Source organism: Gopherus evgoodei, chromosome 2, assembly GCF_007399415.2.
Source record: "Gopherus evgoodei ecotype Sinaloan lineage chromosome 2, rGopEvg1_v1.p, whole genome shotgun sequence".
In the NCBI taxonomy this organism is placed as follows: Eukaryota; Metazoa; Chordata; order Testudines; family Testudinidae; genus Gopherus; species Gopherus evgoodei.
The window spans coordinates 101,032,510-101,060,203 of record NC_044323.1 but is presented as its reverse complement, the minus strand read 5'-3'; the positions used below and the strand labels follow the sequence as shown (position 1 = coordinate 101,060,203).

The 27,694-nt window shown below is 42.5% G+C and overlaps 1 protein-coding gene across 1 annotated transcript in view; it reads right to left on the bottom strand.

Annotated features, from left to right (window-relative positions):
• Positions 1-12,967: 12,967 nt before the first annotated feature.
• The window catches only part of RAMP3 (receptor activity modifying protein 3), a 116,085-nt gene continuing 101,358 nt past the window's right edge, over positions 12,968-27,694 (bottom strand). Inside the window, exon 4 of the mRNA XM_030551443.1 lies at positions 12,968-14,836. Within this exon, the coding sequence (XP_030407303.1) occupies positions 14,581-14,836 (256 nt within the window). The 3' untranslated portion in view covers positions 12,968-14,580. The remainder of the gene's footprint in view (positions 14,837-27,694) is intronic.

Below are 27,694 nucleotides of genomic sequence, written 5' to 3'. Positions count from 1 at the left end.
GCTTACTAGACCCTCACAGGGGGGACACCAAGTTCACTGTCTCCGAAGAGCCAGCCACTATGCACAACAGCTTGTTATGTCATCTGTGGTTATGCTCTCCACCATAATACACAGCACTAAGATGGGTTGTAAAAGTAAGCAAAAGGAAGAGAGTTGATTTTCAGGACCAGTGTGTTACCAGTTTGCATATGATACTTCACGCAACACCTGTTAGATACAGATTATTACAGCATGTTGGGGCAAAGAGTGTGTCGAGCCTAATGGACATTATGGTATGTTGGGCTCCCTGCCAGTTGGCACCGAGGGCTCCCAAGGTCCCATACATACAGTAAAATAGATATTTGTGAGAAAGCAAAGAGTAAGAGGGAATGAGGGAGCTGCCTGTCAGCAGCCTTGAAGCCTGGAGCAGACTTTCTAGGTGAGCCAACCAGAACACCTGGCACAGGGAAGTGGCTGATGCTTGATAGAAAGAACCTGGAGCAATTCTGAGAGAGGAGGCTGACTCTGGGAAATCTACAAGGAAGCCATCTCTGGGCAGGCAGCTGTAAACTGAACCCCAGAGTGGGTCAACTCCTAGGAACTTATAGACTCTGACAGAACCTTTTGGTCACCCAGGGTTTGAAGTAAGAGCTGCACCTTGGAACAGATTTTTGGGAAGCTATAAATGACTGAGTGGGTTTTTTTTAAGTTTGCATGGGACACTACCCACCCCTGAAAGATACCTGAATTGGCTGTGGGTTGAGACAAACTTTCTTTAAAAGCTTTGGACTCTTATTAGAGAAAAATGCTTTCCCCAGATCCTTCTGGGATGGGAATGGGGGAAGGAGACAGGCCGCCCTTCTTACAGTATTATTCTACATCTTCCTCTTTTGCAAGGGAATTTTATGAACTGTGCTAGATTGACAACCCTAGAGACTAAAGATTCTCTGTCTATCCACATAACAAGTAAAGCTAAGCCATTGACTTCTTTGCCATGTCCCATCAACAGGAGCGCCGGCAGCTTTTTTGCCTCCCTAGGCAGCGGAAGGTCTCATCCCCGAAATGCCGCCCCCGACAGAGGCAGTGGAAGGTCCGGCCACCGCGGTCGCCGCCCCCCAAATGTTAGCGCCATAGGCGACTGCCTAGGTCACCTAATGGGTTACGCCGGCCCTGTCCATCAATCTTCAATCTTGACCTGAAAGGATCACATCTAAGTTTAGGAGGGTAATTGGTCTCAAATGCTCTTCAGTCCTTGACCTGTCTACTGAAACTGCCGACAAGGATGCCAGTTATGCTGCAGTATTTTGTGGTGTGCAGTCATGCACAAGGAATTGGGGCAAGACCACCAATTCAGTTCACATGAGCCACCATCAGATAGTTAGGACTTTCATTATTGATATAGGCCAAAACTGAACCAGTAGCCTAGAGTGAACAGCTTCATATCTCATTGCCATCTAATTCTCCCACTCACACCCTTTATTGTCCTTTCATATGTGAATCTGAGCTTCTTCTGTAAAAACATTTTTACAGTACCCAATGTGTGCTAAGTACTTTATATAACAAATACATGGTCACTGCCTCAAAGAGTTAATCTAAAAGAATATGTGGCACAACACATGAGTGATTAACCATTAAAGGGAGATGGGGGTATGGAAGGACAAGGGTTAAAGTTATAAGATTACATGCTTATTCAGTATATATCAATTTAGGGATCCTAAATATGCTCTTTAAATCCAATTATATGACTAGTTTACATGGAAAGACTGCTACAGAATTATGAAACATGACTATCAGCAGCATTTTTGTGTTATCAGAACAAGAAGTAAATAAAATTGTCATCTGAGATTGCCAAATTAACATCAAAGCTTTATGATTAGAAGTTGAGCTGGTCAGAAAACACTTCCATCACATGAAAATTGAGATTTTTTTTAAAGTCTCAAATTTTTCATAAAACAATTCTGTAAAAATAAAAAATGGTTCAATAGAAATGTTTCATCTCAAAACAAAAATCAAAACTTTTCATACTGAAAGTGCTGAAAGGGAAAGTTTCAACATTTGAAAACTATCCAGTGGTTTGTTTTTGGTTTTATTTTTTGTTTTTTTCAAAAGATGAAATTTCATTGAAATGGACTTCCTGAAAAATTTAGGTTTTGTTGAAATTGCATTTTCCAAAGGCAAAATCTTTCAAACAAAATTTTCCAACCACATCTAATTAAAAGCTGTTGCTACGCAAAGCAGAATTTTCCATGTTACACTAATCAATCAAGGGATAGACAGGATAGAGAATTTATTTTTAAAATTGTGAATTCCAGTCATTGTTTACTGCCATCTCACTATTCTGAATTAATGGCTACTGACTCACATTGCTGTTGTGGGAATTGTGTGATTATTCCCCTAGCTGACTTTAGAAATCTCAAATAATTACACTACTTAAGGCTATACATTTCCATCATACTGAAATGAAGCCAGCCAGGATTCTTAGTGTTACATGTAACTTCCTACCTAGGAGGCTTGTTTATTTTGGTACAAATTTCAAGGTATGTAAAAATAGGCTTTTAAATTTAGAGTTAGTCACCTAAATAAAGGCTGTCTTATGTTTCAGAAGTGCTGAACAACCATAAGCTCCAAAGCTGAAATATATGGAGATGGAGGTGGCTTGCACTTCTTAATAAAAATAGCCTGATTTTCAGGTGCTTAAATATGGATTTAGGTGCCTAGTTCTAGGAACCCAAGTTTGAAAGTTTTCACCTCTGATTCTTGGAATATATACATGAACTCATCTATCCGGAAATCTAGGCACACTAGGCTCTAGTTTAAAACTAACCATATTCCTTTTCACTCCTCAGTTATAGCCAGCATATGAGAGAAGGATTAGGTGAAAGAAAGGAGAGAAGAGTTGAGAAAAGGGAAAGAAGAAGGTGGGGGCAGGTCACTATGAATATTCTTTCTCTCTCTACTGCTATGCAAAGAGCATTAGTGGAGTTCTAAAGAGACAAATGGGGCCCAAAGATTATGAGACAGAGAGCTGTTTAGTGAGCAGGCAGATGACGTGCTGGAGAGCAGTGCTTCCATAATATTGGGGAGTGACATTTAGTCAGATCAGCAGAGTGAAGATAATAGCCACACCTGATGAGGAAGGTTAAGAAAGTCTTGTGCTGAAATCCAACATCTAGATTCCTGCTTTCCCCTCTCAAGGGAACCCATCGCCCTACAGCACCCATTGGATTTACAGGTATTTGAGCTGAATGGGTGGGGAGGGAACATAGGTTATATTTACAACAAGGGTTGCTATTTGTCTTCTTTACATAACAAACTTCACATGAATGAACCATGTGGGCATAGTGGCTACTTAGTGGGTACTAAACAGGCATGTTTGTCAACTACATGCGACATGCAAGCCCTAGCTCCATATAAATTGCCGCTCTGGTGAGGTTATGGTCTTCTCAAACATAGGAGGCTGAGGGCCGCTAAAGGACTCTAGTCATTTAAAAGGATACTATCCTGTTCCATTACACTAGACCATCAAAAATCTACATTCAACAAGAGTTTCTATAGCACAGCATTTGAGCTAGAATACAAACTAACTATCTCAGATACCATGGGTCTGCAACTGTTCTTAAATTGAGTTTGTAATGGTGACTGACACAAATGGTAATTTCCTACAATATGCTGGACAAACCTTATTGGATTAATTTAATTCCATAAGGAATTACTTAGTGTTAAAAGTTACTTGTTTTAAAAATGAAAATGTTTATATATTGTGGGATTGTATGTAATGTCGCTGGGAGGAGACATGACTAATGTAAACCCCAGGAACGGTACCCTCTCTGGTTATGAAAGAACTCGGCCTTTTGAAGCTTTACCTTTCGGCTGCTGATCATCTGTTACATGAGGACCGCATCTGAGGCCCAAACAGCATAAAGGAGTGACTCAAATGCATGGACATGGTTGTTCTGAGAACATTCAGTTAAGAACTTGTAACCTCAGAAAAACCCATTGGTGGGGTTTGCAAAACCTGCCAGAGTCCTTGTTGGAGTTGGGGTGATCGCTGGCATGCTTATCAGCATGCATTTAGGTTCTTCTGTTTTAATGTTTTTTCTCCAATGCTTTCACATGAAGAATAATGTGCTTGTTTAGAAAATGTGTGATAATTTATACCTCTAGGCAATTATACTGTTTACAGCCTCTTGGGAAAAGGCAAAGCAGGCCTCCTTAGCCAGTCTGATTTGCTGGAAAAATCAGTATAGGCAGGGAATGGTGCAGCCTGAAAAAACCCATCAGGCAGGAGAGAGTTGTGGGTCTCTAACCAAGAGAGGTGACCATTCAGGAGCCTGTAGCCCAGAGTGGGTGTCCTGCTAGACCCAAAAGGGGGAAATACAGGTATAGTTGCCATGAACTGTGACAGTGCCCAGTGTTAATGAGATTTCTACTGAGGTAATTAAGCTTTCCTCAATAAACACCTGGCTTAAATATACACTTTACTATAGAGCTAAATGCACATATCTATCCTTTCTGGCTTCTAGAAGTGGGGTATTTTATTTCCTTGTTAGGGGAGAAGATGAGTGGGCAATACACAGGATACATTTATCCTAGGCTACTTTTAATTACAATTTGTACAGATTGTTCCGGTTATGAATCTCAGCAGAGATATTAGTCGGGGGAGCCAGAGCAGAGCACAGCTGCTCATAGCACTAGAGCTCCAGAAAATGGTTTGTGTATCAACATCCAGCAAGCTGTTTCTCTAACTACTCTGGGAAATGTGGGACAAATTCTAGTCTGTTACACTGGTGTAAATATGGAGTTTTTATATATTTACACTGCCATAAGAGCAAAATTTAGATGCGTGTGTTTACCCCACTGTCACATTGAGGCTAAAATTTTCGAACAAGGGGGCTAATATTTAGACACCTAAATCTTCAGGTATATTTAGACACAGAAGCTTTAGATACAGAATCTTACTGTGGTGGAGCTTGTTTGTTTCAGTAATGCTCTTCTTGTGGTGCTGAGTAACAACAGATCTGACATTTAATAACTATCCCTAATAGCTTTACAACTGTGGGATTAACTGGATATTTTTATATAGTTTTTTCTTCTCTGGGTAAGTTTGTCTAGTCGGAGCTGAGATACTACTTCAAAAAGCTTAAGTCACCAGTAAACTTTGGCTTCCTCTGATTATGTGCTGGAGTGTATCTTGGTGGTTGCACAGATACATAATAACGCTGTCAATTCCCCCTTATTTATTTGTATTGTGGGAGACCCTAAGGAGCAGTCATGACAACTTCTCTAGGGTAAGGTGGAACATGGAAGAAATTGCTTCCATGCACTGCTCTTCAGTCAGGGCAGCACCATGCTACCCCCTGCACAGGGGTTGTAGGAAAATCATGGACTAGTTATATGATTCCTGGGGGGCAGGAGGAAGGAATCTAAACACTGGAACATATAATTATCATTGGGAGTAGAGAGGAAATTTAACAGAGAAGCCCATACCAGTGAGTTACTCATTTAGTTCAAAGCACGGTTTGGATGAATCTCAAATTGCTTTTCAATTCATATCTAAATCTGTCAGTTTGGTAGAATGATCAAAAACGTAATTGGAGAATATTTTACAAATAGTTCTGGAGTCCGTGGCTGTAAACTTCCAATTAACCAGTCTCATGTGATGCTGCTAGTTACTAAACCAAAAAATCAGCTGGCAGATAGTCCAGACTACCCCAAGATCCTTAAAACATCCCCATTTCCAGGTAGACAAGATGGGTGAGGTAATACTTCTGTTGGACCAACTTCCACTGGTGAGAGAGACAAGCTTTCAAGCTTACACAGAGCTCTTCTTCAGGTCTATGCAAGATCAAAATCTTGTCTCTCTTGCCAGCCGAAGTTGGTCCAATAAAAGATATTACCTTGTCCACCATGTCCCAGGATATGAGAGAGACCAACACAGCTACAATAACACTGCATACAGATTTCCAGGTGTCAGTTCCCAGCAAATAGACATTCAGTAGGATAGAACTGTAATAGAGTAGCTATTCATCTGTACTTTTATGGCGTAGTGCCTTTTTCTGTTTTAATGAAGGCATGCATGATAGGCTACTGTTTTGCAGAAATGAGGAAAAAATATCCAAAGATTTGAGGGCTCTATGTAGTTTAGATGTGCATCTAAATGGCTGAATGATTATATTACTGTAGTTTTCTCCATATTAGCGAAACATTGTTGGGAAGATAGTCAACTGGGGTAAATCAGTGTCGCTCCATTGACTTTTATCAACAAATGTTAGTACAAAGTCTTCCTACAGGGATAGGTAACTCATAGGAGAAATCTTTCCTACCTCATACATCTAGGTGTGTGTGTTCCTTCACCTCTAACCAGCTTCTTTACACCACATGCAGGTGGCACTGTTTCTTACACACAATTTGAATAGCATCTCTTTTGCTAAGAAGCTTATCTGCTGTATTTGCCTACTTATCCACACCACAATCCACTCTCTAGAGCCACTTGTGTATTTAAAGCAAAAATAGCCAGCCTTATTTCAAACCAGTGTACCCTATCCAGCTGGAGCAAAGCCATGTATATCCATTGCCTTAATACAATGGCAGTTAGAAAAGAAACAAAAACATGCTAACTGTTTGATTCTTTATACCTTCTATCATTAGAAGTTGTGTAGGGAGATGGAATGTTTGCCTGGCAGATCTCTTGTGGTATTTTATTCTGTGGATCACAAAATCAGCTATCACTAAAAAATGGCATTTTGATCCAGGATGCCACCTCTACTAACCTTCCAGGGACAGCATACCTTTAATCAATGATTTCCCTGCCATGATTCTAATTGGCTGGCAGAAATGATCATTGGATTGGCTTCAGCTGTATCATCAGCCATGATTCTCAGATACTGGTGTTTTATCCAAAGCTGTTTAAAATAGCTGCAATATGCTGATTAAGTCCTATATTGGTCAAACTTTTCTGGCTGACCTTTTTCTTTAAAAACAAACAAAAAACAGATGTAGAGTAAATTTGGTAGACAAAAGATTAGGACCCATCCTGTGCTGACATGAGAATTTCATGAAAATTCATCAGAAATTTTGTCCCACAAGTTAGTGTCTCTTCCAGGAGTAAAAAAAAAATCTCTGGGGAATTCCTCCAGGAAAAAACCCTAACAAAGTAAAATGATTCTGGTGGATGCCTCTTTCCACAAAACTGATGAAAAATACGGTATCTCTTGGGAAAAGCAGTTTCATGGATGGGTCTCTTAATTAAAGGTACTGCTAAGCCTGCACTAAGTACCCTGATTTTTGTACCTGTGACTCTTACTCCTGACCCTGTTATTTATTAGCTGTCCCTTGTAATTATTTGAATCCCAGATCCAGTACCCCCGCCCCTTAGGCTAGGAGAGGGGCCTTCACACACAAGTCTGCTTATGCCAGCCCCCCTCCCAGCTTTCAATAGGTGCACCACTCAACTGAGGCTTTTATATTTGTAAGCTGAGACCAAACAACCCACAGGTGATTTTAAGCCTTCCTATTACACTACCCCAATCAGGCCCAACAAAACATATATAAGTGACCCAGCTGTTATCTCAGTTCACACTGCTCAGAGGTTGTGATTCTGCTACAGCATCTTCCATCTCAGCTTGAAAAATGGTCACTAGTAGCAAGAAACAATAATGTCTCAAGCATCAACTACAAAACAATTAACCAAATCCTGCCTTTGTCTGCCTAGCTGGTTGAATCAATAGGTCCATATGCTGGTTCACTGGCAAAAGTGCATGTGCTCTGCTTCATCTGGTATAATTCAGAGATAATCAGCAAAAGCACAACACCCATGTCTCAACAGATCAAAGAGCGTTTTGGTCTTTTTGCTGTTTTCTTCTTTGCCCTTCTACTGCACCTCTGTTTAGTTCCCCTCTTTATTGTTGAAATGCATCTCTGTGCAGAAGGCCAACATAAAATCTATACACCACTTCAGTCCCACTTGCCCTTCTGCTCCAGGGATTGATCTCACCCAAAGGTGAATGCTTAGTGCAGCAAAGAAATACGTGCTCACTAGAGTTAAATCATCTAGTCACTTAGACATTGCAACGCTCCGCATCAAGGCACCTACAAAAATCACAGGAACAATACTGTGATCCATAAAGCCTGAGTTAGGCATGCAGGCTCTCGGTATGATGAATGGGGAGAGACAGGCATCTTATAATAAGAACATAAAAACAGCAATACTGGGTCAGACCAAAGATCCATCTAGTATCCTGTCTTCTGACAGTGGCCAATGCCAGGTGCCCCAGAGGGTATTAACAGAATAGGTAATCATCAAGTGATCCCACGTCATCCATTCCCAGCTTCTGGCAAGCAGTGTCTAGGGACACCATCTCTGCCCATTCTGGCTAATGGCCATTGATGGACCTGTCCTCCATGAATTTATCTAGTTCTTTTTTGAACCCTGTTATAGTCTTGTCCTTCACAATGCCCTCTGGCAAGGAGTTCCACAGGTTGACTTGCGTTGTGTGAAAAAAATCTTCCTTTTGTTTGTTTTAAACCTGCTGCCTATTAATTTCATTTGGTGGCCCCTACTTCGTGTGTTATGAGGAGTAAATAACGCTTCTTTATTTACTTTCTCCACACTAGTCATGATTTTATAGACCTCTATCATATTCCCCCTTAGTCATCTCTTTTCCAAGAGGAAAGTCCCAGTTATATTAATCTATCCTCATACAGCAGCCATTTCATGCCCCTAATCATATTTGTTGCCCTTTTTGAAACCTTTTCCAAGTCCAGTATATCTTTTTTGAGATGGACCAACCACATCTGCACACAGTATTCAAGATGTGGGTGTACCATGGATTTATAAGGAGGCAATATGATATTTTCTGTCTTATTATCTATCTCTTTCTTAATGATTCCCAACTTTCTGTTAGCTTTTTTGAATGGCACAGCACACTGAGTGGATGTTTTCAGAGAACTATCCACAATGACTCCAAGATCTCTTTCTTGAATTGAACAGTTAATTTAGACCCCATCTTTTTATATGTATAGTTGGGATAGATGTTTTCCAATGTGCATTACTTTGCATTTATCAACATTGAATTTCATCTGCCATTTTGTTGCACAGTCACCCAGTTTTGCGAGATCCTTTTGTAGCTCTCTGCAATCTGCCTAGGACTTAACTATTTTGAGTAGTTTTGTATCATCCTGCAAATTTCACCTCCTCGCTGGTTACCCCTTTTTCCAGATCATTTATGAATATGTTGAACAGGACTGGTACCAGTACAGACCCCTGAGCGACACCATGATTTGATCCGGCCAGCATGCTAAGTGGAGAGCCAATAGGAGATGCTGATAAGAGAGGTGTGTGCTAATCCCTGCCCCCTCACTGAGATAGGTGCCTTCCTGCAGATGTAAGTGCCTCTTTTTCAAAGTGATCCACAAATAGGAACCCATCTCCTGAAGTCAGTTGGTTTAGGTCCCTAAAGTGGTTTGTGCCTGAATGATTTTGGTGCCTGACTTGTTCCACACAACATGGTTGGAGGAGCAGGGGGTGTTTCCCCCACTTAACTCCTTCCACACACAACAGTCAGAGGAGGTATCCACCTTTATGATTTTTAGCCCGGTGGTTAGAACGTTCATCTATGATGCAGGATACTCAGGTTCAATCACCTCCTGTCTGCCAGAGAGGAGAGGGGATATGAACACTGAGCTATAGGACATGCTGATGGGAGGTGGGGAGGGAAACTATTAAGTATTTATCCAAAGCAGAGCAGTCATTGGGCCAAAGAGAAAGAGAATAACTAATTCTGTAGCTTGGTGATTAAGGCACCCACACAGGAGGTGGGAGACCATAGGTCCTGACCCCTGCTCTAATCTCTCTCATTTATCCACAGTGGAATAGCTTCAACAGGAGAGACCCTACCCACTCACTTGACTGTCCTATATGTCAGTGGTTGGAGCTCTCAAGTGAAAGGTGTGGGAAATCCTTGCTCAAATCCTGTCCCTCCACTCCTGGCAGAGATGGGGGAATTGAACCTGGATCTCTCACATGCCAGATTAGTGCTTTGACCACTGGGCTAAAAGTTGTGAGGTGGGCTCCTGATTTCTGGCCAGATTTTCAGTGGGACCCCATCTGGCAGGCTACCTCTGAGTTAGGTGGCCAGATGTCTGTCTCTCCCCTTGTTGGTGAATTGCTCCAGGGCATAGGTGGGAGACACACTTCTGGACCCCTGGAGTGAGGTGACAGGGCATATGCCCAAGAGGAAGAACCTTAGGCACCTAGAGCGTTTGGCAAGAGTTTTGTGAGTTGCAGTGAAGCCTCAAAATGGAACATATGGGCCTAAGTATCTTTGTGGATCCACCTCCTTGGAGGGCAAAGTGCAATCAGCATGACAGCCCTCTCTAAATTTAGGCGGTACGATGTACCACATATAGGTAAAGCTGCAGAAGAAATCTGACCAGACATAACTGCAAACCTGGGCTTTTCTAGGTAAGCAATTAGCCAATCCACATGTCATTGCTTCTGTTGCTCCCTTTGGCACTGTGTTCCTGAGAAGCAGAGAAATGGCATATTCTAGATACCAGAAGGAGGCTCTACCATACAAATTAACAGATGGGATGTGCAGAGACACCCACATCCCTACTACCAACTGTCCATTTGGAATGAGTGTGCCTGTCCAAGATTGAGTGGGTATATATTGTATATAAAACTGTACTTGTTCTCTACAGGATCTGTGAATACAGTTACTCCACATGCAAAGTACAGGCTCATCCCCTTGAAGGATGAGCTGTGTGTGACGTTCCTGTTGAAGTATTCTTGAGAAGGGAGGTAGGGATCAGCTTAGTCTTCTGTGTACATGGCCCACTGTGCTTTCACAGCTTGGTTTTTTACATTGTAATTCATGGTGAGAAGATGGTACGGTCATTAAACTTTGAAGTATAATTGCTTATTAGATACAAGGTAAAAGTTTTTTTAAAGACTTCAATATCCTTAAAAGCACAATGTCACTGGAAGTGAAATTTGTGTTCCCAGGCAGTAGCTATCTGTTTACTGAGATGGTACATTTATGGTCTTTCCAAGGAATAGTGCCATTAGTTACCATACAAATCAAGGAATTTCCGTTACAAACAACTGCTAAGGTAATAATAGCTTCCCATTGCATGATCATTTTGCATCTTTAATGGTCCTGAAAGTGTCTTCCAAAAATTGCATTTAAATGAACCAGAAGCATCATGAGAATGAAGATGTCAAAAGGACTCTGTGAAAGCTCACAGTAGAGCATAATAAAAATGTATCCCTGCAAGTATAAAAGGTTACTGCCAATTAATTACACTACTCTGTGTTGTACTCCGCTATTCTTGTTAAATGATGCAATAGAAAAGATGCCACCTAATGGACTCAATTTTTAAAAGCTCTCCCTGAATTCAGCTCCCATTGATTTTTTTTTTTAATTTATGTCAATCTGGCACCTAGACCCTGATTGCTGCAGTATGTGAGCACCTGACAGTCTTTAATTATTTATCCTCACATTACCCCTGTGAGGTAGGGAAATGCTATTATGGCCATTTTGCAGAGAACTAGGATACCTATCATCTATTAAACTCATGAGAGTTGGTACCAAGCTGCTTTTAAAAATCCCACTAATGGCTAGATTCACAAAAGTACTTAGGTGCCTAATTGCCACTTTTAGATGCCTAAATCCCAGAATCAGACCCCGCTGGAATTCACAAAACCCCCATTCAACAGCCACAGAACCCTGTAGGTGCCTAAGCTTGCTCAGCATCTACATTTGGTCAGTTCCCTAAGCATCTATGTTTCTGTCTCCTCGTATCAGTGGTACTACTTGTCTTTTCAAAACTGCTTAGCAAGGATACTAGTTCTCCTTTGGTGTTAGCACTGCCTTCTGATTTTTCTTTGCAGAGTGTTCCCCTGTGTGAACTCTACTCCAATTCTAAATAGGATTTTGGCACAGTGAGTTTGTTTAGATTTTTTTAGTCTGTCCATTTTCCTCTCAGACTCTGTTGTAATATAAAATTAATTTGCAACTATCAAATAGCCTTGGACCCAGAAAAGGGTTGCTTAGCACAGGACCTGGGAAGCTCTAAATAGAAGTGGAACAGAGATTTTTTATGACTTGCCCCAAATCACTTGTAGAGTCAGGCTGAGAACTCAGGAATCCTGACTGTTTCCTTCACTAACCATGGACCACATTCTAAGTGAAATCAGAAGAGTCACGTGTTTCAGTTGCTTCTTATTAATATAATGGAGTTGCTAGGGATTGGACAGCCTGCTCTCTGCTTCTCTGGGTACTAGAAGTGCTTCAGCACTCTTGGCAGTCTTGCCTTGGATGGACTGACTGCCAATGGCATTTCCCACTCATTTCTTTAAATGCTCTCTCTACCTTGTCAACAATAGTGGAAGGTCCTAATCTGTTTGGAAGAGATCTTGAACAGGATTGTATCAGGTTTCACATCCAGGGAAAACTGATATTTCTGTGTCTGCAAAATTCTCTTTTTTGAGCATTATTAGCTGTGAAGCAAAAATCCGTCATTTTTTTTTCATACTCTTTTCCTACCTCTCTGATGGGATGGTACCAATTCTGTTTCATTTTAAATGATATAATCTAGGATATAATTTTCAAAAGTGCCTGAGGAACTTGGTCACTTTTTTGAAAGTTTTAGTCCTAGGCTACGGGGAAAATGTGAAACAAAACAAATGAGGATAATCAAATAGAATTTGGAAACCAGTTCATTTAAAGATAATTTTTGGTTTAAAAGCAGAATAGTTATCCTCTGGGGAGGCATAATCAAAACACAACATACTTTCACCATCATGTAATTTCCAAGGTCATTCTAGGTAATGCACAATGACAACAACATGCCAGGCTACTTAATAGCTGTTTCTTACCTTTATGTTAAATATAATAAAATGTTTAATATAATAAAATGTTTAACACATATCACTTTTCTTCTTCAAACATTTTTACATATTAACTTATTAGCATCAAAGAAGAGAATGAATCAGTATCTATTACAATATACATAGGAAATATCTGACATAACCAGTCATTCCTACCAATATAACCAATCCAATAGGACTGCAAGCAGATCTATATTATATTAAAATATTGGGAAAGAATGTGAAAACCAAGATATATAGGTACTGTAACTTTCCACGTATATGTGATTTTCATACAGGGAGCATTTCTATGTTGAGATCCAGCAACACTTTGTTCACATGGACCCACATCCCAACTACTAGGACAAAATCTTAAAGAAGACTATCTAACTAATACATGTAGAAGACACAGATAGCTGTACTTTATTTAAATGTGTGAGGTATGAAAATGTGTATTCATGAGCAAAAGATCTTGAAGCACTTGTAAAAATGGAATATTTGGCTTGGAGGACACTTCATGTGACAGACAAGAAAAATTTACAATAGGGACTACAGTTATTTTATTTGGAGAATACTGTATCTAAATATTTCATTACAGAGAAATATGACGAATATAGACTTGTTGAATGGAATCTGTTTCCATTTCTCTGCCCTCTGTCAATTCCAAGCACCATTCAAACTGCCTTGCTATTACCAACATAAGCTTCCACATTCTGTAAGTGATGAAAAATGAAGTATTCAAACACTGAAAGGCACCTCAATTGACATAGCTTCTTATCTTTTTTTATTTACAGGACATCACTTGAACAAAAGATTCAGGGTGAAGTGAGAATGAGGAGCACACAGTGAATACACTCATCAACATAAGAATAATAATTAAAAAAATAAAATGATGGGTCTGGCATATGACAGTTCCTTTACCAGTCCTTGGTAAATTCATGGTCAACTCATTTCCTCTCATTTTCCACCTCTGGGGAAAAGCCTGCATCCTTCCTGGAGTGTGTCCTCAAGCCAGCAAGCTCTAAGAAGTCATCTTTAAGGACATTTTAAAAACTACTTAACCTAGCACAGTCTCTTCTCCACAAGGATAATCCACTGGCCATATGAATTGTTTCTTACCAAGACAATACATCTAGTCCTTGGCAGTGTGTGGTTTTTATTCACCACCAAGAAAGTGTCCCTCAGCAACATCCATGTTAATTTCCTTTGGTGACAAACTTCCATTCAAGTCACAAGGTTCACAAATGAAAACCTCAAGTGTCCAGCATAAAAATTTCAAAAGAGCCCCACTGTCAATATTACAAGTTACTCACCCATTGTGTATATATACACACACACACTGGAAAACGAAGCTTATTGACAAGCTTTAACTTTGGCTAAGAAGCTTTACCTCTGCTGAAGTTAGCATGTTCACTTGCCATCGTATGTCTCCCATTATCCAGAACTGAATGTGAATTCCATTACACATTAGCTGCGATTATCGGTTTTGAGGGGGGAAAAAAGATCTTTGCATAAGCAACACTGAAAACCTGCAGTATAGAAGCATTGACTTTAGGTAGAGGCAGAATGTATCTCTGAATACAGGACAGTTTCCTCCCATAGTACCTGACAGGTTAAAGCACAGCAGATCTGATATTTCTGATTCTTCTTTTCGTTACCCAAAAAAAAAAAAAAAAAAAAAATAGAAAGAGAGAGAGAGGAATGGGATGAGAAAAGCCAGGAGGCGTGACTTACACTAGAATGTCACTTCTCTTACTGCACCACACCACTAGAGATATCATAGCAACCATCAGCAATACTGGGATTAAGATCAGAGTTATGAGAATTTCATCTGGTGGATCTTCCCAGTGGACCTTTTCTGATGTACAGTTTGAAAAGAATTGTTTATGAATTCCAGTGATGAAGCCCTGTGCAAGTCGGTTTGGCCAAAAGCATCTCGCGGCGCTGGCTTCCTGTTCTGTGCAGAGGCTGAAGTTGTCGTAATACCTAGAAAGAGAAGAAAATCAAAGTAAGTCTGAATAAAACATTTATTTTGTTTCTCTTAAAAAAAATTAGACTGCTGTAATTTTGGGATTTTTTTAGATATTTCAGATGGGCTGTAAATAGATCTTCTCCCTGGTTTTCTCACCAAATAAAAAATCTTTTGGAATTCCAGGTTTTTTTGTTCTCTAAAACATGGTTTATCAAACAGTAATTTTATTTCAGTAACTACGGACAACATTTTGGCATTTGCAATAAAGTGTTTTTGACATTGCCTTTGTATAGGATCTTTGTCTGACAATCTGTTCAACCTCATGGTGTTTTTTCACTTGATTTATATGGTTTTAGTAGAATTGAAAACTGTTATCACATGTCTAATGTATATGGTTGTACCTACAGTGTAGACACTTCTGCTGAAGCAAATAAATTGAATCTCTGGGTGTTCAGCACCTTGGAAAAGCAAGCAGTGTGTGACTTGCCAGAGATGACACAGTGAGTCAGATGCAGTGTAGTTGTAGCCATGTTGTTCTCAGGATATTAGAGAGACCACACGCACCTTGTCACAATGAGTCAGAGGCAGAGCTGAGAATACTCTATTTCTAACTCCTAGTCGTCCGGTCAGGCTTCTAGACAAGCTGAGTAAAATCCTGGCTCCACTGGAGACAATGGCAAAGCTCCCAGTGATTTTAATGTGGCCTGTAGTTCACCCTCTCATTTTAACTCATGTAGAATTAGAAGGCAGTTCCCTTGGCAGAGGTATCAACAATACCCATAAAAATCAGATGTGGCAACTGCAACAAACGGTGAGTGAATTATAAATAATTCATGCGTAGTCTGTTGTTGGGCAGGAGGCTGAGGCCAAGTGCAGGCCCAGCATGAGCTCACGAACTGCTGAATAATAATTTCAGTCTTGCTGTGCACGGATGTGATAATCAGAGAAAGGGCAAATAAAAATTAAATAAAGCATTATTTTTTTTAAATCTTAACCTTTCCCGCATCAGAGTTAGACTCTACTGCCTGTCTACACCCTTGAGAGAGATCTGCTACACCCAGTAGCACGTAGCACTTAATCTCAGCACTGTAGAGCATACAAAACGATGCAGATAATATTTAAAAGTAACCAAAGTTTGTATTCATGAGTACAGGCTATGCTGAGAGGAAGGAAACGATAAACTAAATTGAATAATTTGATGGATTATTATGATGGGATCATGAGCCAACATGATTTGGAAAGGAGTAGCGTGGTCAGAGGTAAGAGGAAATTAAGAAGTCGAATTGTGTCTGGACAGCATATAGAGAGGGGACGGAAGGAATTATTGTCTGTTGTACTTTGCAATGTTCCCTTCAGTGATGTGTGACTTAGTAAAACTATTTCAAAGGGAAGGAGAGACTACCTGATGCTTTCAGGGACAGCATGCTGCACTACTGTCGGTGAGCCCCTGCCTCCACCCAATATATGAGTACAGTAATTGCCTTTGAATGACACATTTCCTGCAATAGGAAAATAACACCCCTGGGAACTGATGGTGACTCAATCCCAGGTTGTGCAGTAGTGGAGGTGAACCACTCAGCATTGGGGTCAAGGATTGCATTCTATTCTATAAGGAGTGACACTGACATGTTATTGCCATGCAGGGGCAGAACACTGCATGGATAAGGTCTATGGCTACCTTCTTAACGTCATGTGCACAGGAGAAAACAGCAGCTTTGTAAAAAGGCACAGGTCAAAGTCCCTACCCCATCCCCTTCCTACTGGGGCTGGCACAGTTTCTAAATCACTGCCTGTAGCTTCCTATGCAAACACCAGGTTATTTAATGGCCAGTGTAAGACCACACCCAGATGCACTGGCACATCACCACTAGCATGAAAATGTAGGCAGTGGTTCTCAAGCTGTGAGTTGGGACACCAAAGTGGGTCACAATCCCATTTTAATGGGGTTGACAGGGCCAGAATTAGACTCACTGGGGCCCGGGACTAGCCAAAGCCTGAGGGCTTGAGCCTGGGGCAGCGGGGCTCTGCCCCGCCCCCCCTTCTACCTCTGTCTCCCTCCCACAAACACACACAGAGCGGCAGGACTCACCCAGAGGCATGTAGTAATTGTCGTGGTGCAATGAAGTTTGAGAACCACTGAGTAGAGTATACAACCATTTTAAGAAGAAAAAGGAAGCTTTTGTGATGGTCGAGAGCAGCAGAGGACTAACAGTAAAGAAGTTAAAAATAAAATACAAATAATATCCTCTAATTATTTTAATAGTGACCTTCAAACATTCCAGTAGTTTCCATCCTTTATGTCCTGGACTAAATTAGAATCTAAAAAGGACTAGCTGTATATGGGAGAGACACTCCCAAAGGACTTGAAGAATAATACAACAACTCAGTTGTTCTCCCCTGTCTGACTACGCTTCAGTGCACCTTCTGAACAATAGAATCCCTAATGGAAAATGGAAGAGAATTTAATAGGGATAAGACCAATAGGATTCTATAGAAATTTAGGATCCTATAGAAATGAAATAGATATCCATTGATAGCAATGATGCTTCTAGAGAAATTACTCAAAAATCCTGGAGATTGTTATAATAATTTTGTATAGTGCGTATATCTAAAAGCACTTAAAAGAGGTCAGGATCATTATCCCCATTTTACAGATGAGGAAGTTGAGGCACCATGCGGTTAAGTGGCTTGCCTGAGGTCACCCAGCAGGCCAGTGACAGAGCCAGGAATAGAAGCATGGTCTCAGATCCTTAAAAGTACTGCAGCGATGCTCCACAGTGCTCTGCTACCTAGTGGAATCATCAGCCCTGAGTTAGGCCCAAGCTGCTCAGACAATGCCTGGGGAGAGTTAGCCACATAAGGAAGGTATCCTTTGAAGCCACCAAGCTGAACTGTGAGCCACCACAGATAGCAGGGACTGAAATGGCAAGGAGAGGAATGGGGTGAAAAAAGGGGCTTGGGTGCCAAAGCATATGTCTACACAGCATTTTGGAGCTCTAAGAATTGCTGTGTAGATGGCATTTTGTCTAGTGTGAGCCCCGCTAACTCAAGCCTGTCACCTTGGGCTGGACACAGTATAGACATACCCTAAGGGGCCAGCCTAGTGTGCTTCCCTCTGCTTGGGATCTTCAGCCACAAACCCTCTCATGGAGTTGGGTGCCTAAGCCAGGTCAGCTGCTTAGTTAGCCTATGCCCAAGCAGCCAGAACCATGTCTCTTTCTCTGTAACTCCGGTCCTCTCTTTCCATGTGCCCCCATGTGTCTTCTGTGCAGGAGCTGTGCTCCGCAAGCCCCACATATTGCTGACCTGCATTCTTCCCTCCTGGCGTGAGGTCTGAGAGGTATCAGGCTTAGGCAGCTATAGAGCCCACCTATGGGATCAGGTCCCATTAGCAGGACTGTTGTTCCCCTGCCTAGTTTGAGATTCCACTTTGGGGTTTCCAGGGCTTTGGCCTGAGCAAAGGCTCTGAATTTCTTGTTACCAGCAGGGCAATCTCAGCACTTAGTCGCTTTACAAATGCCAGTAAATTTAAACTTCGGGCTTGGCTACACTGGCACTTTACAGCGCTGCAACTTTCGCACTCAGGGGAGTGAAAAAACACCCCCCTGAGTGCTGTAAAGCCTCAGTGTAATCAGTGCCGCCCAGCGCTGCAAGCTACACCCGTAAGGGATGTGGTTTATGTGCAGCGCTGGGAGAGCTCTCTTCCAGCGCCGGCGCTCTGACCACACTCATACTTCAAAGCGCTGCCGCGGCAGCGCTTTGAAATTTCAAGTGTAGCCATACCCTTAGGCACCTTGGGGACTTCCGCACCTCTGGGATTAGACAGTAGCTGAGCTGTGGTTTTGAAAATGTCAATGGCATTTTAACAGAGGATTTAGGTGCTTAACGAGGCAGAAAGGTGGCTAAATACCTGGAAGGATCTGGGCCCCAAGGCATATCCACTGGGCTACGCAATGCCTCCTAATAGACAATAGGACTTAATAAGAATTGAGGTGTGCAGGTATGTGTATTGTGAGAGCAGAATGAATTATAATGTAAAAATAAGAATGGATTAAAGAAATGTATGTACCTTTAAGCAGAAATAAGAAATGTTGAAATACAGGTGCCAGGAAAAGAAACATTAGGCATAAACAATGGTGCTAATGGCGAAACATTTACAGAAGATCGGTAATAGTTAGTAAGGAAATAAGATATGCATGCCCAGCCCAGGTAAACTTATCAGATTCTGCTTCCTTGTTATCTTAAGTTCTCGCCCTTTTATCTGTATAAATAAGACAGTTCGTGTCTTGCATGGTGCTCACATTATCTGGGTGTTATTAGCAGAGCTCTGTGCTAATCAAACAGAGTGGTCTGACAAACTGTGAGTCCTGAGTCTAACTTTGACAATTTGGAGGTTCCACCGAGATGGCAACTGTCTTCACTGGGGCTGTGTGATTCCTGACCATTTTTGTAGGACGACTGTGGCAGCCGGCACCTGGGCATTTGGCCCGAGCGGTCCTCCACCAGAACAGAAATGCGCACGACCACAGTGAAGTCTATGCCATCTAACCTGTTGGTTCCCACTCTGTTCTGGTAGGGATCCCAGGTTCTGACATCAGGAATCTGGTCAGGTAATTATTTCTGTGTTTTGTCTGGACTGAGGACTGTCCTGTCTCTGTATCTATCTGTCCTCTCTGTGGAGTGTTTGAGTCTGGGTGCCGTCTCCGTCCGGGGATCGGCCGACCAAAGGGTTCCTGTCTCCGCGGTGTGAGTGAGCGGAATCTGCACAATCGCAGCCACACCGCACTTTGGGTAAAACCCTTGGTATGAAAGCAAGGGCTATTGAGGCAGTAGCCTGTGGGCTCCTTTTGTGTGTTGCACTGGGCATCGCTCTGACGAACCCGAATATTCTTCTTGTACGATTGGTGTGTGAAGTCCTCCGGTATGGGTAACTAGACGTCTAAGTTGGGACAGTTCCCTAAACGAACGCCAGCTCATTTATGTATTTTAGGATGGGTCTGGACTCCTGTAAAAAGGGTCCGGACTCCTGTAAATTTCTGGAAAAATGGTCTAGGCTAACTCAGGGGGATCCCAAAACTCAGTGGCCACTGTTAAAATCTTGGAACAAAGACCGAGTGGATGTCTTAAAGGACAAATTCGGCTAACCTAAAACTAAATTGGCTAAAGGAGAGGTTAATTGTTTCATGCAGTGGTGGGAAGAGGTAAATCGTAGGTGGACAAAATCAATACTCGCCTTTCTCAAATATTCAAATAATAAGTTAAAAACTTTATTAAAAGCCTCCTCTTCCACCACCAGACTGAGCACTTCCCTTTACCCCGTTCTCAAAAAAAACCCACCCTGGACTGATCCCAACCCCCTTCATACTCCCATCTCATTGTAAAAAGGACAAAAAGCCCCTTGTTCTGTTCCCCTTTGTTGTTTGCCTCAAAAACTGATTCTTTAGTGTTCCACTACCAATTCAGCAAGGGGGGGGGCTCCTCAACGAGCCCCCACCCTTCCTGGTCCCTTTCCTCAAACAGTTCTTTCACAATTGTGAAATGGCCACAATATCACTCACAAAGCATTCATTGGGAAAAAAAAAAAAGCAGGATCGGGCCCAGACAAGCAGGCAAGCAACAGATAAAGAAACTGAGGCCTTGGCTACACTGGAGAGTTGCAGCGCTGGTGGTGGGTTTACGGCACTGCAACTTACTCACCATCCACACTTGCAAGGCACATACAGCGCTGCATCTCCCTGGCTGCAGCACTGGCTGTACTCCTGCTCTGCCTGTGGTATATGGATTGCAGTGCTGGTGATGCAGCGCTGCTCTGCCAGTGTGGCCATGAAAAGTGCTGTAATTGGCCTCCAGAGTATTCGGAGCTATCCTAGAATGCCTGTTCAGCCACTCTGCTCATCAGTTCTCACTCTACTTCCCTGGCCTCAGGTGATCTGCCCTTTAAATTCTCCGGGAATTTTAAAAATCCCCTTCCTGTTTGCTCAGCCAGGTGTGGAGTGCAATCAGTGAATCTTTCCAGGTGACCTGGCTCCACGCGCCAAATGAGCCCCAGCGTGGAGCAATGGCGAGTTGCTGGACCTCATCAGTGTTTGGGGGGAGGAAGCTGTGCAGTCACAGCTGCGCTCCAGCCGTAGGAATTACGATACCTATGGGCAGGTCTCAAGGGCCATGCTGGAAAGGGGCCATGACCGGGACGCGGTGCAGTGCAGAGTTAAAGTAAAGGAGCTGCTGAGTGCCTATTGCAAAGCCCGTGAGGGAAACCGCCGTTCAGGTGCTGCCCCCACGACCTGCAGTTTTTACAAGGAGCTGGACGCGATACTTGGGGGTGACCCCACTGCCAATCCGACAACCACGATGGACACTTCAGAGCGTGGGGGGCAGTGGGAAGAGGAGGAGGAGGGGGAGGAGGAAACCGAGACTGAGGGTACTGGGGTGGGGGGAAACAAACTGGAGTCCCAGGAGGCATGCAGCCAGGAGCTCTTCTCAAGTCAGGAGGAAGGTAGCCAGTCGCAGGAGCCGGTACTTGGCGAAGGACAAGCAGAGGAGCGGGTTCCCAGTAAGCGGCTTTTATTTTCAGGATGGAAATGTTTCGGGAGAGGAGGGGGGGTTATGGCTGCCTGCATGCATGCCTAGATGTGGAATAGCCCATTGATGTGGTCTATCACGTCGTGGTAATTGGCCTCGGTAATCTCTTCAAAAGTTTCAGCCAGAGCGTGGGCAATGCGCTTGCGCAAGTTTATAGGGAGACCCACTGTGGTCCTTGTCCCAGTCAGGCTAACGCATCCATGCCACTGTGCCGTGAGGGGTGGGGGGACCATTGCTGCACACAGGCAAGCTGCATAGGGGCCAGGGCAGAATCCGCATTGCTGTTGAAGACCCTCCCGCTCTTCCCAGGTGACCCGGAGCAGTGAGATATCTTCCAGGATTAACTCCTGTGGAAAATGTTGGGAGAGTGTTCAGTGTAGGTTCCCCCCTGCAGTAGTTTGCTTTCCCCAATGCACAGAAACCCCTGCACATCCCTGAAGCAATCATTCCCCCTTACTCACCATTTCCTGACTCCTGTGGGTTAGGTGCGCTCTGTTTGGTATGGGAAAAGTATGCTAAAGTGAAGACTGTAAACTCCTTCACTGTGTGGGAATAACTGTCTGCGTGTGATTATAAACAATGCATCCTGTGTTAACTCTTGCCATTTTTGCCTTTCAAAAAGTGTCCTTGACTACTCGACTGCCCATATCATCCACTGCTCAGAGGCTACAAAACCTCAGGAAGAAGCCGCGAAAAAGCAAAGAAGACATACTGAAAGCAGTTATGGACCACTCTGCCAGAGAGAGTAAAAAACTGCAGGACTGGAGGAAAAAACTGCAGGAATGGAGGGAAAGGGAAAGCAGGCTCCGCCAGAGAAACACAGCGGCTAAGAAGAAAAGCACAAAGCAGCTGATAAGCATCCTGCCATGCCAAGCGGACTCTATCCAGTCACTCGTAGCCATGCAGGCAGAGCACTACCGTGCTGGCCCCGCCCCCCCCGTCCCAAAGCTCTTTCCCTTGTGCCCCAATGTCAGCTCCAAATCCCCTTCCCCAGCATCCAAGTTCTTACCACCACCAGCTGCCCCCAACACCTGTACATTCACCAACCAGACCTAAGAACTACGACCCTTACCCTCTGCACTCAACCCCCATCACCATGCAGTATAGGCATCCTGAAGTGCAGCAGTCATTGCACAGCACTCCAGACAGGACATATTCAAACCTGTGACTGTACAGTTCACCACCCCACCCCCCTGCCCTTTTAGGTTCCCAAAAACTTGTGTGTCAAGAAAGTTATTTTCTTTTCAATAAATGAATTCTTGGCTTTGAAAACAGTCTTTATAATTGCAGAAAGTAAAAGATACCATAGCCCGGGAAAGAAACAGGCACTGCAAATCATTTTAGGAAAAACAGATTCCTACTAACATTGTAACCACTGCATTTCACTCCCGTGCAAGGCATCAAACATTACTGTTGGTTTTCAGCCTCAAATTCCTCCCTCAAGGCATCCCTAATCCTTGTAGCTCTGTGCTGGGCCTCTCTAGTAGTCCTGCTCTCTGGCTGTGCAAATTCAGCCTCCAGGCGTTGAACCTCGGAGGTCCATTCCTGACTGAATGTTTCACACTTCCCTTCACAAATATTATGGAGGGTACAGCACGCGGATATAACCGCGGGGATGCTGCTTTCCCCCAAGTCTAGCTTCCCATACAGAGATCTCCAGCGCCCTTTTAAATGGCCAAAAGCACACTCCACAGTCATTCTGCACCGGCTCAGCCTGTAGTTGAACTGGTCCTTGCTCCTGTCAAGCTTCCCTGTATACGGTTTCATGAGCCAAGGCATTAACGGGTAAGTGGGGTCTCCAAGGATCACAATGGGGATTTCGAAATCCCCTACTGTGATCTTCTGATCTGGGAAAAAAGTCTCAGCCTGCATCTTCCTGAACAGGCCACTGTTCCGAAAGATGCGTGCATCATGCACCTTTCCGGGCCAGCCTGTGTTAATGTCAATGAAATGCCCACAGTGATCCACAAGTGCCTGGAGAACCATAGAAAAATACCCCTTCCGATTAATGTACTCGGATGCTAGGTGGGGTGGTCCCAAGCCCAAAAGTGGTGTTCCACAGTGCTGAGCATTTTCATGAATGCCACAAGCAATTTAGTGTCATATGCATCAGGCGAATCGATATCATCATCGGACTCCTCACTGTCACTTTGGAGCTGAAGGAATAGCTCAACTGCCAAACGTGATGTGCTGGCGAGACTCATCAGCAAAGTCCTCAGCAGCTCGGGCTCCATTTCCCACAGAAATCGCGCTGCGCAGAAACCGTTGGGAGACTCACAATGGCACCAAACGTGGACGGAAAAACAGTGACTGCTGGGATGTGAAGCAATGCACCACGGGACGTTGGGACAGGAAGCGGAATGACTCACACCCTTCCGTCCCCTTTCCACAATCTACGGTGCCAAATTGGGACAAGGTGCTCTATGGGATAGCTGCCCACAATGCACCACTCCCAACAGCGCTGCAGAACTGCTAATGTGGCCACACTGCAGCACTGGTAGCTGTCAGTGTGGCCACACTGAAGTGCTTTCCCTACACAGCTGTACGAAGACAGCTGTAACTCCCAGCACTGTACAGCTGTAAGTGTAGCCATACCCTGAAAAACAGGTTGGAAGCCCTAAGGGCATAGTGTCAGGAGTAAGAAAAGCAGTAAGTGCAGGCATGAACCCCTGGAACAATACTTAAAATGGTGAAATCTGAGGTGATAAAGGTGTCATTTTGGGAGATAAACCAGTAATTTAAGGAAAGAGAGTGAAAAGTTAACTCTACAGAGGCTGGAGAGAATTAAGCAGTTAAACTTCGTGAAAATGTTAAAAAGGACCATGTTAAAGAGAGAATTCTTGGTTTCTTTGCAGCCATTCTGAAGGAAAAATGGGCCCTTTTCCAAAAGAGTGCCTGTAAATAATCCAACTATATATATAGCTATGTAAAAACAAAGCAGTGTAAAGGAATGTTAAGGAAAAGAAAATGTGTATGTATCTATTTGTCTGTGAAAATGTGTAAAGTTCTAAGAATCTAAACCAGCATATCTGGTTTGTAAAACTCCTGTTTTGTCGGTGTAAGATAAATTGGTTTTGTTTTTGTTTTCAATACCACTAAAAATTCATTTGACTCTTTAATTCAAAGTTGCAAAACTGACAGACCTTTTTTCAAAACACAGGTAATTAATGTTGTTTGGCTTTGGGATTTAGCATTTACCCCTTAAGGGGTAACTTGATTCTTTACAAAATGTAAAATGTTTTTAAATAAAGACCAAGTCATGGCTGCAATAGGGCAGTCAAAATCAGAAGAATAGGGAGAGATTCTAGTCTTTGATTGGTTGGGTTTTTTTTGTAACAATAAAAATATGGGGGTAATTCCTCTGTTTTGCCTTCAATCAGCAAGGGTATTTGTAAAAGAAAGGAATCTTTTAAGCAATAATAAATGCCACCCCAAAAAGGGGTAGAAAAATGTTATTTTTGTCCATCAGAAAATCATAAAAAGCTAATACCAGCTACAGAACAAATGAAAGTAAAAAGAACATACTGCGATAGCTATGGAATGTACTGAAATGCAGATATTTAGAACAGAAGATGTTTTGGGTAATATCAGAAAATATTAAGGTTTTAATGCATCTATTAAAGCAAAGGGAAAAAATCATTGTTTGATACCTATCAATATAAACAAATGCAGTATGTCTCCAGTACGGTGAGACAAAATTTGTTAAGTGAAGAAATTGTTGTTAAATTCGCACTCCAACAGGCTCTGGAAGCAAAGATATGAAAAGTTAGCCCACTCCCCAGATTGCACCTGGGATCTTTCTGTCTGCCCTGGACCTCAAGCCAGTGGGCTGGGGAGGTGGGGAAACTATTGGACACCAGAGGTTGTACCAAGTGGACTTCTCAAAAGTAGGTATGCTTATCCATGCTGTTGCTCCAAAGCCCTGTAGTAAAGGCATCTCACTAGGATCCTATATGTGGGATAAAATTAATAGTTAGACCAAAGTATTGTATAATGGGCTATGTGTATGTGTTAATTCTTGGGGAAAAGTGTTAGCAACCCACCAGAAGACAAATGTAAATGTAATGTAAGTACTGTGTTTACCAATAATCACATTTACTATTTGCCACAACAACAACAAAAAGAAAGTCTCAGCTTACTGTAAGCACTGATTTAGCTGAGTTCTCTATCAATTTTGGTACTGAATGGCAAACAGTTACCAATCATCTGTTAAAAGGTAAAAATGGTCCCAGAAAAAAAACAATGTGGGAAATGGGACCATTCTTATTATACATGCAAATAGGGACATGTTAAGAATTGCCACTGCAGAAAGACATAACAGCTTACCATTGGTATAACATATTTTCTGGATGGTCTCCCACAACTACTGGCATACTAATGTTACTAACCCTAATTGTTTTTGGTTTTAAATTGTATGTGTTTAATTGAAAAGTTTAAAATGTGCAGGTGGATAAAACGAATGTATGCAAAACTAAAGCCACAGGCCCAAATCACCTCCCAGTATTTTCTATTACATGGACTAAATAAGAAGTGACACTGGCGATTAATAATCTTAGTATCAAAAGGGGGACATGTAGGAGGAGGATTTTATAATGTCCCATAAGAATTAATGTATAATTTGATTTCATCCTGCTAGCCACGCTTTTTGAATAGCAGAAAGAAATGACGCTCTGGGACTATAACATTCTGTTTTCCCATATGCATTACAAATTGGGCCCTCTCTTAACTCTGTTTTAAGATTTAGTTAGTAAGAGATAGGATTCTCTATTGTGTCTATGTTAAGTAAATTAGAGAAACATTGAAGGCCTGGGTCTCAATGTAAATTGTCTTGGTTATTAATTGTAAAACTTAGCAAGGTTTAATTTGCAATGCCTTTTTGCTCGATATAAAATACTACTGTTTGTATTCTCAATCTGTTTGTGTGAATGAGAAATGTATGCATCAGGAAAAGATAAAGTGTGAAGGCCATTGTTATAGCCAGAGTCAAGGAAAGAAGCAAAAAGACTTAAAGAGCATCAGGCACTGCTTACTACCCAGATGGCTATTAAACTGTCTGGCATCGCAGAGTGGATACATGCTTCACAGTGTAAGAATGCACCATCCTGAGCGAACCAATCACCACCTCAGGACCATGCAGAGTCAATTTTGACTCCAGAAGAAGACGTAGAGGAACAGCCTGCAATACTTACAATCTACGCTCTCGTAAGGGTTGCCAGAAGCAGATGACGACCTAAAGCAAGGCCCAAGAAGGAGCAGTAGTGAGCCTAGTGCCTGCTGGACATAAAACCATGACTGCAGTTCCCTCAATTGAGGTTGTCAGAATCAGAAGAGCCCTGCCTCCAACATGCACCTCTGATGGCGCCTGTTCCTCGGCTGCTGGTGTCTTAAGATCTGGGGTGTCCACAATGACAATTCTTCTATCCAGCAGCAAGTGTGGATAGCTGAGACCCTTAATATTTCTAAATGCTGGGTCTGCAGCCACATCCCAGCCCACTCTCAAACTGGTGTTCCTGTCCTGGCTATCCCATTCAATTCCCCAGACCTCACTGGAGGACCTTGTCCATTTAACACAATATGGAACAGTAATGATACCTGGGAAGAGGCTATTGGCAGTTCCTTTATCCCACTTGGGGGAGTAATACACCATGCAAAAAGTCTCCTGAGGTTACAAGCCGTAGTTAAAATAATGGCAAATAAAACTGGAGAAAGTTTAAGAGCCCTGGGCAAAGAAACAGGGGCGATCCAACAGTTGGCCCTCCAAAACCATCAGGCATTGGACATAGTGCTGGTGGCCAAAGGAGGGACCTGTGCTTTCATTGGAAAACAATGTTGTGTGTTTATACGTGACAATACCAATGAAATAATAGATTGCGCTAGCCACTTAGAACAAATCGCATATCTTCCCCTGAAGAGCCGAGTTCTTTATGGAAGTGGCTAAGTAACCTGTTCAATTTCTCTGGCATACGAAACTGGTTGTTTCAGGGAGCCCTAACTATCCTGTTTGGAATCCTAATAATTTTTGCATGTTTTCAGTTAGTCTCCTGTTGTATCCAAAATTGTGTAAGGCATGGCACCCAGGTGACTACCCCAAAACAGAGTGCTAATATGATGATTTTGAATATCGCTGATGAACAAAGAGATAAAGAACGGTTAATATGTGGAACCCAATAAAATGTTGGTCATGGCGTAGCTTGACCAAAAGGAGGGATTGTGAAAGTAGAATGAATTATATTGTAAAAATAAGAATGGATTAAAGGAATGTTGTATGTACCTTTAAGCAGAAATAAGAA